The following is a 14705-nucleotide window of genomic DNA, read 5'->3' as shown; positions in this document are numbered from 1 at the left end:
ATAGATTCACGGTCACAGGCAGCCAGCGAAGCCATCAGACCACCGATGGCCCCGGACTGTTTGCATTCCCTCCTGTTTACAGTTTTAGTGAATAAAAGAAAACAGCAGACTGGGCCCGTGGCCAAGTGCAGCCTTCAGTTTCTCTGTGGGAGAAAGGCAGAGTGGGTGGGCATCTCTGAGGCAGTGTCAGCACAGCATATGCTGGGGGACAGCAGTGTGGAGAGCCCCCCGCAGCCGAGATGCTGCTAGAGCTGTCAGCGTGAGGAACTGTGAGAGCAGCTGGGATCCCCTCCTGTGTGCCCGCCCGCAGAACACGAGCATCCCCACCTTGAGAACCCGGTGATTGAAGCACGCCTGAAACGGGAATTCGACTCCTGGCTGTCTCATCCCTGCAGTGCTCATCGCTGTCTCCCCTTACAGCTCATTGTCTCAGGCATGTGGGCTCCCGTGTATGCCCAAGTGGTGTCTTGCTTTAAAGGCATCTTGGGTTACAGGAATTTTCTCAAATCATCTCTGCTCCTCAGTTCCTTCCTGGCCTTGTGTGACATTTATGTTTATGTAATCTACCCAGAGAGCCTTTGACTTGCATAGCAATGCTGGTATGCTGTGCTCAGGGTTCTAAATCCTGCCTGGATTGCTAAAAGGGCGAGTGCTGTGCATTCCCCTGATAGTGCTGAGTGCACAAGCGGCGTTTCTAGTGGTTATAAGAGTTAAGAACACTCCAGTTTCTTATGTGAGTTGGAACAGTTCAGTTTTCCCACTCAAATGAGCACTGCTTACCTAGGTCTGGGAGTGTTTCATCTTCCTTCCTCTCTTTGTGTTAAAAGGGCTCTACTCCAATCATAGATCAACAGCTCCAGGCTGCCTCTTCCTAAGGTCTTCCCCAAAACTCCTCCTCCCAAAACACCTCAGACTTGTGCTGTTTCAGCTTCCACGGTGCTGAACAGCAAGTAAGGACACACCCTTGCTCTAAGGGTCAGAAGTGCCCCTGGATGTCTGCAGCGAGCCCCAATAACTGCAGTTCACTTTGGGACTGTTGTGATATTGATACATGGAATGAGAGAATTCTTTACCCTCTCACAGAACTCAGTGCTTTGGAAAAGCAAGGGCTGATTTTCAGCCTCCACCCTACCTTCGGGTACTGCTGCTATGGAGACAACACTGACTGAGCTGCAGCATCCAACACACTCCCACAGCACTTGTGCAACCCTTAAATAACCCCATTTTCAGGGGCTGCTGCTTGCAAACTTGCGAGTGCCCGGATATGAAAATGAGCACTTCCCTTGTGAACCTCCTAAAAACACCGGCTTAATCCCCAAAGGCCCAAATTCTGACCCTCTCTTGGCGAATGACTTCATTAGTGTCAGAATTTGGAGCTCAGTGAATGAGGTGAGGCCGTTCCTGTAGAGCTAAAGGCAGGTACCTGCTAATGAAAGGACGCACTGAAAATCTCCTAGCACAAGGCTCCTTTGCTCTCTGAGATGCAAATTTAAAAGGTCAGGTCCTTCAGGCAAAAACAAATGCTGCCATTTTCTAGAGGTTCAGTTCTGTTCTCATTGTGGGACTGAAGAAATACCCCTACCTAAAGGGCTGCTGTTCGAGCCCAAGTTATTTACTTAATGAACACTGCCCTCCCTGTTTTTCTGTGACCTTTAATTTTCATTAGGTCTTTTGTAAATGGGAGAACAGCAGGACGGAATGGGAATAGAAAGCATGTGTGTAACTGAGTAAAGTCAGGGGGGTTGAGAGCTTTAAACCAAGGGTGGTTAAAATAATTGACAGAACAAATGAAGTATCTGTGAACAGAAGAGCAATGTGCTCTGTCACTGCACTGAGAGGGACTGCAGGCTTGTCCCTTGCTGTCCCTCTTTTGATGCAAGGACAGCAAAGCTGTGCCAGCCAGTGATATCCTTCAGCTGGAGATACTGGAGAATAACCATAGCCTTTCTATCTTTTCAGAGATGAAGACAAAGCTGAAAGTTGAGCAGACCCTGCACAAAGGACTCCTGGAGAGACAAAGCTTTGTCACCTGAACCTTGTCTAGGAAAATACAGGAACAACCCTTCGCCTTCCTGAAGGGAGCAGCTCCTGTAGCAAGGTATAACAGGGTTCCCTAAACCCCCTGTCACTCTATCCACCTTCCGGAGAAGCTCAGACAACTCTCAGCATGCCCAGCAGCTTTTGTGCCTTTTTTTTTCTTTCTGGTCCAAATAATCATGACTGAATCAGATGGCTCCAGAGCCATCCAAGATTACAGGGAACTTGGCTGTGTGATGTGTCAGGATCTGACTGCTGAATGGACTACACTTACATGACTAATTCCAGGTGGCCAGAAATGTCCACACAAACACTTTGTATCTTCAAGTGTTCCTCCTACTTGGTGCCTCTCCCAGGGGGAGAGAAAAGGTTAAATTCTGAAAATAATGAATGGGAGGATTGCTGCAATATTTCACTAATTTGTAAAGAAAATTAATAACTCATGGTATTAAATAATTACTATTGCATATACCAGTGATTGCAGTGACAGAGCCTTCCAGTCCTGGGGGCTGAAGAGACTGGGAAGCAAACAGAAGGATGAAAATACACGGGCTAAAAAAATCACTGGCAATGTAAGATGGAGAAACACAGCAGTTCTGCTGGAGGATTAAAATGGGCCCAGAGCAGGCACTGCTGACGTGAGAAGAAGGGATGAGAATGGAAACTTTCACAGATGTAGGAAAGAGAAAAGTTTCTCCTTAGCAATAGTTTATATGTGCTGGTCCACACTGAATCCTGGTCAGTGCCAGATTTTGCAAGGAAAGAAGCTCTGCAGTGCAAAAGGAAAGGGCTTGAGGCTTGAACCTGGTTTTTCTGTTCCCCTAGTCCATCCCCTTGCATCAGCAGTAAGTGCTGGGCTCTGTGGAGCTGTTTTGGGAGCTGAGCTGCAGCAGGAGCTGTAATAAATAACCCACACAGACATGCTCACTGAGGCACAGCCTGCCCGCATCCAGCCTGCTAATTTTAGGTCCTTCCAGCAAAGGGGCATGTGCAAAGAGACACAAAGATGTCCTATGAGCTGGAAAAAAACGGAGAGGGTTGGTTTACCCGTGGTAATAACAGCATGTTTGGCATCAGAGGAGACCAAAGGTCCTGAGGATAAACACTTGAAGACAAGATACATCTATTGCAAGGCTGATTTCCCTCTGTCAGCCACGTGATCACATCCATGGCTGACCCCGGCAGGGTCCCATGGGGTTAAACTGAAATCCCTTTGCCTGAAGGGTTTTGGCTTGAGGGCACTGCCATTTATCGGGGCGAAAGGAATAATTAAAATGCAAAGAACCATCCTTACTGAAGTCATGGCTGTTTGCCATGCAGACTTCTTTGACAAGGGGTGAGGATGCTGAAGACCCAGAGAGGTGCTGTGGGGGCACAGGAGGCACGATACAGATCAGAAATCCCCACGAACAACTCCGGAGGAGGAACAGGACTTCTTGCTCGAGGGCGTTGCCGCCTGTGTGCTGCACGCCGTCGTCCCCCTCGCTCCCCCCTCGGGTGTGCAGGCAGGAGTGAGAGACCAGAGCCTGCAAACAGAGCCCCTCAGCTCCCAGGGACTTTTACAGGGAATGGCGGGGAGCGGGGAAGCCGTCCCAACCCGCCAGCCCTCCGTGTAAGCCCAAAAGTGCAGTTTGGGGTTACATCCCAAACGTGCAGCGTGAGCGGGGCTCCCTAGGAGCTTCTCCCTGCTCTGGATCACAACCGACTGTTCAGGGCAGGGCAGGGCTGGGGCTCCCTCGCGTCACTGCCGCGTGTTCCAGGGCGGGGACTTTGCCACCCAGGACAGCCACCAAAGCTCTCCCCATCTGTGCCAGGGACCCGCGCGGGACGGCAGGTGAGTGCCAAGCGTCCCCTTTGGCATGGGGACGGGGCTGCATGGCCGGAGGTGCCTGGGAAGGTGCCAAGCGCCATCCCCGTTTTCCAGGCACTGCGGGAGCGGCAGCCCCGGGCTGGGCGATGCCGCATCGCGGGGCAGCCCGGGGGTCCGGCCCGGGCTGAGCAAGGACGGGGGCAGCTGTGGGATGGAGGAAGGGCTGACCTTTCCCGGGCACAGGGAGTGCGGGTTTTGGTTCCTATTTGTGCCATGCCCGGGCTGGCACGTCCTGGCCGCCGGAGCGCCGAGGGCGTGGCAGGGGGGTGACACGGCTCGGGGTTAGGCTGAATGAGGCGCATAAGGCTGTAAGAATCATATTTTTATTCCTTCTGAGGGCAGTGGCCAGATAAAGGTCATTGTGTGGGAGGCACTGGGATACTTCAGCTGTCTCGGGGCTCGTGGCAGACGGGAGATCCTTTCCTGAGCTGCAAACTCGGAGTCAGTGGCCCTGTGGCGAGCCCCAGCCCCAGCCCGGGCACCCGGGAGCGCATCCAGGGCTGCATCCCGCACACCGGCAACAGCTGGCGGTGACCGAGCTGTGGAAAAGCTGATCCGGCGCTGGGTGTGGGTTGTGTTTGGGTAAACGTGCACCCAATGAAGGAACTGGTCGGACAGGTCCAGTGTTTGCCTCGCAAGGAAAAGGGTCACAAAGCGGTGGGTTTCCATCCAGATCCAGGGTGTAGGACTGGCAACGCTGCGAGCTCAAACTGGGACGGAAAAAGCCCTTGGTTTTTATCCTCTTAAGCTGTTGGAACTTTCACTGGTGGTTCCTGTGTGTGTGCTCTGAGCATAGTCAGGAAAACCTGACTGTGTGCAAGCCTAAACTTGAACTGGCCAGCACATGTGAGTGTCAGCAATTTTCTGATAAATCAAGTTTATTCAGCTTTTAAAGGATGTTTGATATGGTCTTAAAACAGGTTGTTTAGCTGACAAAGCCTGCTAGGGAAAGATCATCCATGGAAAAAAAAAAAATCGAGTAATGGGAGGGATGCCTCCTACACTTGCACTCTGTCACCTGGGCACAGTGTTTTGAGCTTATTCTCAGCCAGATTTATTGTACCAGGCCTTTACTCTGGGGTGAAGCAAATAGCATCAGGACCATAGCACTGGCTGGCTGACTCTTGCATGCACAGTTTAATTCTTCAAAACACAGAGCGAAGTATTGTTCCTGTCCTGAAGCTGTTTTTCCCTGGTTGAGCTGCAACGGCAGGAATTGTGTTAAGCTGCTGAGCACTGGCAAATCTGCTGAGCAATTCCCTTCTCTCTCTGCTTGCCAAGGGATGGCTTAGGAGAGTTTCATTCATCTAAAGCCCCAGTATGAGCAGTTCCTGCAGACCCGTTCAGCTGTGAAAGGGTTACAGGGGCCACTGCCGGACAGCCTGGCCAAACTGCTGAGCTCTCCCACCTGGAACCTCAGTGGCTCATCCTCACACAGAAATGCACCGGGAACAAACCAGCACTTGCAGATTGAGCACTGTCTGCACTGCTGCCTTTCCAGTGCTCTGCTCTTTCAATTCCCAGTGGTGTTCCCAGGATGAAGAAATCAGAGTCTTGCAGTCAATGTTCAGCGTGGTATTTCTGCTGCTAATGGATGTTGCGAGAGGATTCGCTCTGAGTGCAGTACATGCAGCCTCTCCTCATGGTTTGGTTTCCTTCTGCCAGCTCATTTGCACTCAGAATTTCTCTGCTTCCCTTTCCCTTGCTACTGACCTTTATTTTGCCCTCTAATTGACTTGCTAAACCAGCCTGTCTGATACTCCTGCTTCTGTGTGCAGACCAGCTGCATTACAAAAACAGCATTGAAATTTGGAGCCTTCATTTAGTGTCTGACTAAAGCAAATAAAATTGGCTTTTTACTTCTGTAAAAAGATTAGAGAAGAGCAAAGATGACTTTTCTGAGGTTTAGGTCATACTGTGATCGCTGGAATTCATGATCAGATGAAAGGAAGTACACTCAACACTAATAATTGCTATATGTTGCCTGATTGCAGAGGGTGTAGTAAGGTAGAGGTGCACCCAGGAGTGCCTGTGTGTAACAGGTCCATGGCAAGTGCCACACAGAGTTAACTGGCCTGAGCAGCTCCCTGTGCATTCCAGGTCTGTAGGAGTCATGTGGAGCAGGAGCAAACACACTCCTGATCTTGCACAACTGTCTGGGCTCATGGATAGCAGCACCACGAGGAGAATTAGGGAGAGATGTCATTCACTGTTGGCATCTCTGCTTCTGCTTCAGGGCTTTAATGAGAGAACTCACTCAACCCTGGAGTAAAACCACACATTTGGTGGGTGGACTTGACTTGCTGTCACTGTGCTTGCATCTTTTGAATTTATTTTTTATTTACTTCAACCCTACTGTAGGTAGGTATCTCTTTGAGTCTGCCTTTCCTAACTTCTCTCCTGTGATGCTGGGATGAACTTGGGTTGTGGAAGTGAACCTTGTCCTGGTACATGACATCCTGTCAGGGGATCAGGGACACAGGAAAATTTGGGTGTGTTCATGCAAAGGCTCTCTGATTGCAAACAAAATTGTGAACAGAACTAATAACCTTGGGCAGATGGCAAGGAAGCTTTGGGGTTTTTTGAGGGTTCTGTCAGTTAAAACTACAGCCCTACAAGGAAGGACACAGTGCACCAAACTGAGGGGATGTTGAATATAAAATGTCCTATTAAGATATTAAGAGGGAAAGTAATTCTTCTGCCCAGTGCTCTAGTGAGTTATCCTTTGTGTGCTCACCTAAACCACAGTGTCTCTGCCTCCCAGGCAGGATCCATGAAGGGTTTGGGCTGTGTTGGCAATCTCACCCTACTTCATCCTCCCCCTGCTTCATCCTCACCCCCAGGCTCTCACCTGCCAAGGTCAAAGCCACGTGTTTTGGAGGACATGAGAATCAAGTCTATTTTCTTTGCTCCAGGGCAACACTGTCTGCTTCTCCCTGTAGCCTCAGCCAGGCTGTCACGCAGGCAATAGAGAAGAATCATTAAATTACCAGTGCTAATCACCTGTGTGTCCACCACATCTCTTTCAGCTTGGCCCTAGCCCTGTGCTGTCATGCTTCAGCCTTTGCTCAGCACAAAGCAGGGCTGGACACTCTGGGAAGCTGCCTTGAGCGTTCACTTGGGCTTCTCAGTCTTGCCTTAGTCTTCAAAGAATTAGATGGTTATTTAACCAGCCTCATTAACCTTCGAGGGAAGGTGTATTCTATTAATTATTTGCTAGAAAACTAACACTCCCTGTGTTTTATTATTACAGCTGTCTCAGTGCCCTGGACACAGACAATAACAGATCCCAGCAGGATGGTGAGTGAGTGTGTTTGCTGTGCCAGGCTGTGCCAAGCCTTTGCTCTGACCTGATAAACGTGGGGAGTGGAGCTCAGATAAGGACACAACAGGAAGAACACTGTTACTGTCTGTCCCTTCAAGGGGGTGAATTTATCACTTATTTCTGCTTCCTCGTTGTAGAGGAGAATGACCCACACATACAGGCTTTTGCCTTTGGGGAGTTAATGGAAAACCAGATCAGATATTCAAATAATTCAAAGAACATTAATTTCTCCAGATAAACTTCCTAGGCATATTATTCTTCCCAGGTTGAGCCTACAAGGCAGCCATTTCTATGGTTGTTATTACAGAATCTTGGAATGGTTTGGGTTGAAAGGAACCTTAGACATCATGCGGCTCCATCTCCAGCCATGGGCAGGGACACCTTCCACTGTCCCAGGCTGCTCAAGCCCCATCCAGGCAGGCCTGGAACACTTCCAGGGACAGGGGAACATTTTTCTGCCCATTGAACGTTAAGTGGTATTTTGCTGATGATTTTCTTGGGAACATGAAGAGCTTTGCAAGAAAAGTGTATTTCCCCAGAAATTGCGCTAGAGCAGAGGCAGGAGAAACCTGTTTGTGAATCACCATTTCAGGTAAAACACTGGATTTCCTGGTGTGTTATTTAACACAATGATGGTCCTTGACTGCTCTTAGAGAAGTCAGGAATGGGGCTTTGATGGGAAGAGCTTCTTCTATGATTTACGTGGAAAACTGCTGGGAAGAAGCTGTTTTCACAGCTGAACAGAGATGTCAGGCTGTGTGCCCTTATTTAACTGGAAAGCAGATACTCCATGGGCAGCCACGTTAAGATATTTTCTCCTTTCACTTGAGTCCCTGTAGCTTATTTCTTATGTATCTGGGAAGTCCTTCTGGAACAAACCATTTCATTTTTGGAATGGATGGAATCTGGTATGAAATCACTCATGTTTGGAGGGTGGACTTTACTGGCTGTCACTTTCCAAAAGAGATGTTTGCATCTTTTGAATCGTCTCTTTTTTTTTTTTTTTTTTAAATTCTACTCTGGTCTGTGAATGTCTCACTTTGTGACTACTTTTCATAATTCCTCTCCTATGGGTTTAGGCAACAGTCAAGGGCATCTCAGCTTTCAGTGCTGAGCAAGAAGCACATGCACTAAGGAAGGCCATGAAGGGATTGGGTAAGTTATCTCCCTCCACTGTTAAACCTTCTTTTTTAGCTCTGCTAGTTGGGAAGGTTTTTACTGGTTTTTTTGGAGGGGAAGTTCAGCCATTTGCTTCACCTCACTGCCTTCCCTTGGAGGGAATTGGGCGACTTGAACCCACTGGAAATCCAAGTCTTGGCCATAAAAACGTCTTTAGTCAGGCTCTTGTTTTCTCTGTCCTGTGGTGTGGTGCTGCTGAGCTGAGGCACTCATGCACAGATGAGACCCAGGTTGTGCAAGGATTTGTGTAGGGTTGTGTGGCCAATGGCACACCCTGGGCAAGGCCAGAGCAGGCCTCTGGTTCTGGTACAAGCAGCTTGACTGGTTTTCATTGGTTCCTTCCAGGCACAGATGAAGATGCCATCATTGAGAGCTTGACCAAACTGAACGTTTCCCAACGTCAGCAAGTTCTGATCACCTACAAAAGCACTATTGGCAGGGTAGGTGCTCTTCAGAGATCAGTGCCTGTGCCTCTAATTGGGAGATGTGGACTTTTTTGGGTTGTACCACTCGGGTGAAATGTGAAGAACATCCCAGTCTCCACAAGAGCATGATTGGCACTGAGCACAAGCTTTCCTTGGCCAATTTTTTTTGGTATTGTTCACTTCAGAGTAACTGTTCATCCAAGGAGGGCTGGAGCATGAAGAAACTTACTGAACGAGTTCTTCCTCTTCTCAAAGGCCGTGTCTTTTTCTCCTTTCTTCTCTTTCTGTCTTCCAGGATTTGATTGACGACTTGAAGTCTGAGCTGAGTGGAAATTTTGAAAGGGTGATCATTGGTTTGATGACTCCTACCACCATGTATGACGTGCATGAACTGAGGAGGGCTCTAAAGGTTTGGAAATCCTTTTTTATGTTGCATGACTTACGGTCAATTCAGTTATGCAGTGGCATAACTGTATATTAATTATTAGTTTCTTATTTAGCTATATCTAATAAACAAAAGTCATAGTTGCCACAACCTTGCCTCTGTGATTCCCTAGGGAGCAGGGACAGATGAAGGCTGCCTGACTGAAATCCTGGCTTCTCGCACCAACGAGGAGATTCGGCACATCAATGAGAACTACAAACTCCGTATGTAGCACACTCTGCAATTTCTTACTGGCTCAGAAACCACCTGTATGTGTGCAGGGGTGTGTGGAGAGGCAGGAAAAGGGTCTGTCAGCATCAAGGACTAGAATTACACCCAGAAATTGAGTTGTTGGAAATGTAATGGGGTGGGGTGGTTATAGCTGTCTATCCATGGTGGATCTTTTGCCAGTTTTATAGTGGCTGTGCTTCTTAATTTTGCCCTGTACCACTCAATATGATGGTTGGATTGCTGTGATGAAAGCCAAGAAGGGCAAGGGCATCCTGGCTTGTCCTAGTCACAGTGCGGCCAGCAGGACATGCCTGTCCCCCTGTGCTGTGCTGCTGAGGCAACTCGAATCCTGGGGACAGTTTAGGATGGATGTTAGAAAAGGGTTCCTTGCCCAGAGGGTGGCTGGGCACTGGAACAGGCTTTCTAGAACAATGGTCACAGCACCAATCCTGATGGAGCTCAAGGAGTGTTTGGACAATGTTCTTGGGCACATGGTGGGACTCTTGGGGATGGTTCTAAGCAGGCCCAGGAGTTGGATTTGGTGATGCTTGTGGGTCCCTTCCCAGTCAGCAAATCCTGTGATTTTGTGAGCTGTTAGTAACAGATGTGTTGTGTGTGTGCTCTGGCAGAGTACGGCTCCACCCTGGAGGACGACATTGTCTCTGACACATCCTCCATGTTCCGCAGGGTCCTCGTGTCCCTCGCCACGGTGAGTCCAGGACAGGGCAAATAACAGGGGTGAACATCTGCTGGACAGCTCTGTCTCAGTGATGAGGTGCTTCAGGCTGGCTGCTATTTCACTTCTCTTGCATTTCACCTTGCCAGCCCTTCACCCCAGCTTCTGCAGGGAGAGCAGCCTCACTCTGCCATGCCTTAATGCCATGTGCTTCTTTTAATAAAGTGGATGTCTGCTTGTTTCAAAAGAAAGAGCAAATCACGTCTGAATCATATCTTGCTGTATTTGTAACCCATTACTCAGTGTTAAGAACCCTATTATACATCTCCAGTAACTGGTTTTGAATGGGGAATTTGCAGGACTTACTTCCATTAGTTGCTCTGTTGAAATGAGTTTTTCATCCTTGTGTTACTGCAGGGTAACAGAGATGAGGGAACATTTGTGGATGAAGCCCTTGCTCAACAAGATGCTCAGGTGTGTAGCAATTAGTTTCCTGGCAAGAACTGTCTGGGTTTGTATGTGTGATGTGTGGTGAATCCCTGCTGTTCATCGACCTCTTTTTCTCAAGTAAACCTGAAGTTGTGCTAGTCTGCAGTGCCCCAGGTGGAGAATGGATATTAGGAAGTATTTTTCCCCAAAAGAGTTGTCCAGCTCTGGCAGAGACTGCCCAGGGCAGGGGTGGAGTCCCCATCCCTGAGGGGATTCAACAGCCACGTGAATGTGGCACTTGGGGACATGAGTTAGTGGTGAACTCATGACCTTGGAGGGCTTTTCCAACCCAAATGGTTCTATGAAGCAAAGATGTCATTATATACACCTGGTGTTCTCAATGATCCCCACTTTGTTCATGTCTTCCAGTGCCTGTATGAAGCTGGGGAGAAGAGATGGGGAACAGATGAGGTGCAGTTCATGTCCATCCTCTGCACACGGAACAGGTGCCACCTGCTCAGAGGTAGGACCTCTCCGGTGTCCTGGGTTTTTTCCCTTGTTTGAGGACAGTACTTTTGTAGGAGCTTTGTACTTGTTCATTAACTGGTTGTGATCTCTTCCTGAGACAACAGATATTCACAGGGCCAGTTGATTCAAAATGGGAGTTGAGTAAAACACCCATACAACGTCCTCTAGCCTGTGAATTGGAGATAATGAAGAGTGGCTCCCACGGGACAGAGCTAAGCATGGAAACTGTCTTCATTAAATAGCAGTTCTGGAAAATCCTTGCAGCAGTGGTAGGCTAATTAGCAAGGCAGCTGATAATTAAAATGAATTATTTCTGAGGGGCAGCCCTGATTTAGCTTACAATGTCACGGTAATGGTGCAGTGTTTGTACAGGGTATGAGGAGCTTGATCTTGCAAAGTGATCCTCGGGGGTTACACACTCAAGCAGCTCACTTAGCTCTTTTATCCTACTCTTCCTCCTAGTTTTTGATGTGTACAGAGCGATTGCTAATAAGGACATCACAGACAGCATTAAATCTGAGATGTCAGGAGACCTTGAGGATGCTTTGTTAGCTGTGGGTGAGTTCCCTGCTTTTAAACTTTGTCTACAAACTAATTAAAGAATTAAAGATACTGTCTCTTGCCCTGACTGTTTGCACAGCTTCAGGAGGCAGATTCTTTTTCACTGTTTTACAAGCCACAGTGGTTTAATCTTTGCAGATGCAAAGACCTGGCAAGAAGGCTCTGTGCTTTATATTTCTCTGCCAAGGGATGCTTTGGCAGATGACATTTGCTGTGTGGAAGCTTTAAAGCCTTAAAAATATTTTATTGCTGTGCACTGGGCATGGAGACATCAATTGACAGCAGGTCACTGAGTCTGGATGTCTGCACTGTGCTTGTTGAGTTGCATTTTTACAGAATAAATGTCTGCACTGAGAAAGTGCTGGAAGGGTTTGGAAGACTTTGTCCTTCAGTGTTTATTGGTTTTATCTTGTTCTTGTCTCCCTTACAGTAAAGTGCTTGAGGAATAAACCTGCTTATTTTGCTGAAAGATTGTACAAATCCATGAAGGTAAAGAGATTTTGGTATTCCCCCCCCCTGCCTCTCCATGCTTAAGTCAATAGCATGACAGCAATTAGAGAAAAAGAAACTGTGTTAATTGAGGGGAAAAAATGAAGTCTGAGGTTTTCTGTGGAGCTCTTTTCCTTCAGGAAGCTCAGAGGTTTTCTGTGGAGCTCTTTTCCTTCAGGAAGCTCAGAGCTGGTAATGGATCCCTGCATTAATGTAGACATGGTCAAGTCAGGAGTGGATTCCAAGGAAGGCCAAAGCTCAGTGCCTGTCCCTGGGGTGCCCTCAGTCTGTGCAGCTGCTGTTGTGTCCCCTCAGGGCCTGGGCACCGATGACAGCACGCTGATCCGGGTGATGGTGTCCCGTGCCGAGATAGACATGCTCTACATTAGGAGGGAGTTCCTGGCCATGTATGGAAAATCACTCCACTCCTTCATTAAGGTGAGCTTGGAGTCTTACACACACCTGTGTTTGCTAAGCAGCACCAAGGAGCCCCTCAAAACAATACTTGGGTATTTTAGAGGAGGTGGAATTAAGGAGACTTTACATTTATGTACTGAAAACCTTCCTGAATGTTCTTGGTTATTAAGTTGTCAAAGAGGATACAAACACTACAATAAGACATTTATGCTGAAAGGAATCCTGCTTTCCATGGAGCTGCAAAATTAATGGTGTTCCTTTTTTCTGCTCTCTCTAGGGAGACTGCTCAGGGGACTACAGGAAGGTTCTGCTCAGGCTGTGTGGTGGGGAGGATTAAAGGAGGCCTGGGGAGCCCGTTGGGTGATGGGAAGCAGTTGATCATACAATAATTTAGGTTGGAAAAGATCTTTAAGATCATCGAGCCCAATGACGATAAAGATTTCTTTCTTTCTTTTCTTTTTTTTTTTTTTTTTTTCCAAATGCCTTATTAATTACTCTGATTATTGACTTAGGTTAGTTCACATTCTGGTTAGATAGTGGCCATTCTGGTTGACCCTTTTGATACACTTTTATGCTTGGAACACCCATTTGCCTACTAACTGGGCTGGTGAAGCCCAGCTTACACAGAACGCTGTAACCAAAGGTATAAAAGTTGTTTCCTGACCAGCTGCCCCTCTGCTGTTGTGTTCACCAGCAAAATGCATAAACTAAAGCAAACCTGAGAGAGTGAGTCTGCACAGGGAAAAGCCAACCTCATTGGTATATGGAGACTGCAGAACACGGGTTTGCCCCAGTATTTCGGTAGAATTAAAACACAAAGAAACCAAACATCTAAAATACAAGCACGTTTACATATTAACTTGCTAGTGTGCAGCATTAACAGCCTGGCTGTGCTGTGTGTATATGTTGCCTGTAGGTCTTTAAGTGGGGGAGTTGTCACTGGTGACATGAGAAAAACCTTTTTCTGCCCTGTTTAGAGCAGCCCTGTTTTTTTGGTCTGTCTGCTGGATCATGGGAATGTAAATAATTAGGGTTATATTATAAACCCTGCTCTGGATAAAGTGATGTCATTGGAATGGTGCCTTTTAAGGAATGACCTGTCCCCAAAACCCCACCTCACCAGCCTGGTGCTGGGGCAGCTCCCCAGATTTTCCTGGGACTGGTTCCCAAATGTCCCTGAGGGGATTCCCCAGACCTGCCTGGGACACCTGCCCACATCTCCCCACACTGACTGACAGCTTGTCAGTCCCAGTAAGGGACCAGTGTTTGTGCCTGGGCCTCACCTGGATGTCCCCATCAGCCTCTGGGAGAGACTTCTCCCCCAGATCCTACACACCTGCCTGTTCACTGTTTGCACTTCAGAAATGGGACTCTGCTTTGGCTTAGCAATTTATTTTTTACCGCTGGTGAATAATCCTGTTCTGAAGGATCAGCCTGAGGCTGCACTATCAAAGCTCCAACACTGAGGTGGCTACACCCCAATTCCATCACTCATTTTCCTCTAAAACAGGCTGCTGCTGGCTGGAATAGGAGTTGCCTCTGTGGCCTCCAATGAAATAATTTTCTTTCTTGTTCTCTGGGCTGCCATTGGTGACACATTCCTGACTTTTGCCAGCAGAGGAGGCAGAGCTTTATCCAGTTCTTCTGAGGGGAAATGCCCAGCACAGCAGCTGCACAGGTGCTGGCTGGGGGTGGGTTTCAGTGCCTTGGGTCACGTTGGGTTTCAGAGTGTTGAAAAATGAATAAAAAATTTGTTTCTGTACTTCCCGTCACGATGGTGTGTTCTGGGAGGGGACACGGGAAGAACTTGTTCTGTCCCGAGCTCCTGTGTTCCGCAGGGCCCCGGCGGGATGGGGAGCGGCTGCAGCACTGCTTCTTATGCTAATTCGTCCATGTTTTCAGTCTTAGTATCCTTTTCCCCGGTAAGGACTTTCCAACGCACAAACCCAGTCTTTGTCTCTTCTTTATCTTCTGGTTTCTGGAAATTGTCCATGTCGTCCATACATTCTGCAGTCCAGATGTCCCGCCTCAACAATACATTTCTCTCCCAGGCTTTGTTCATTGAACTGCATCAGAATTTGTTTATGTTTCAGTAAGTTTCAGTAATTTTCCCA

General features: G+C 48.0%; 1 protein-coding gene across 1 annotated transcript; it reads left to right on the top strand.

The window, feature by feature from the left end:
• The first annotated feature begins 3705 nt into the window (after positions 1-3705).
• Positions 3706-14353, top strand: ANXA4 (annexin A4). The gene is made up of 13 exons (XM_053966649.1): positions 3706-3871; positions 7161-7207; positions 8312-8387; positions 8757-8851; positions 9132-9245; positions 9394-9484; positions 10121-10200; positions 10585-10641; positions 11026-11119; positions 11587-11682; positions 12116-12174; positions 12490-12612; positions 12869-14353. The coding sequence occupies exons 2-13, from the start codon at positions 7205-7207 to the stop codon at positions 12926-12928; spliced, it is 948 nt and encodes a 315-aa protein (XP_053822624.1). The 5' UTR covers positions 3706-3871; positions 7161-7204; the 3' UTR covers positions 12929-14353.
• Positions 14354-14705: the final 352 nt, after the last annotated feature.

Source organism: Vidua chalybeata, chromosome 28 (assembly GCF_026979565.1).
Source record: "Vidua chalybeata isolate OUT-0048 chromosome 28, bVidCha1 merged haplotype, whole genome shotgun sequence".
Taxonomy (NCBI): Eukaryota; Metazoa; Chordata; class Aves; order Passeriformes; family Viduidae; genus Vidua; species Vidua chalybeata.
The sequence above is the reverse complement of the archived record's forward strand: the minus strand, read 5'-3'. Positions and strand labels throughout refer to the sequence as shown.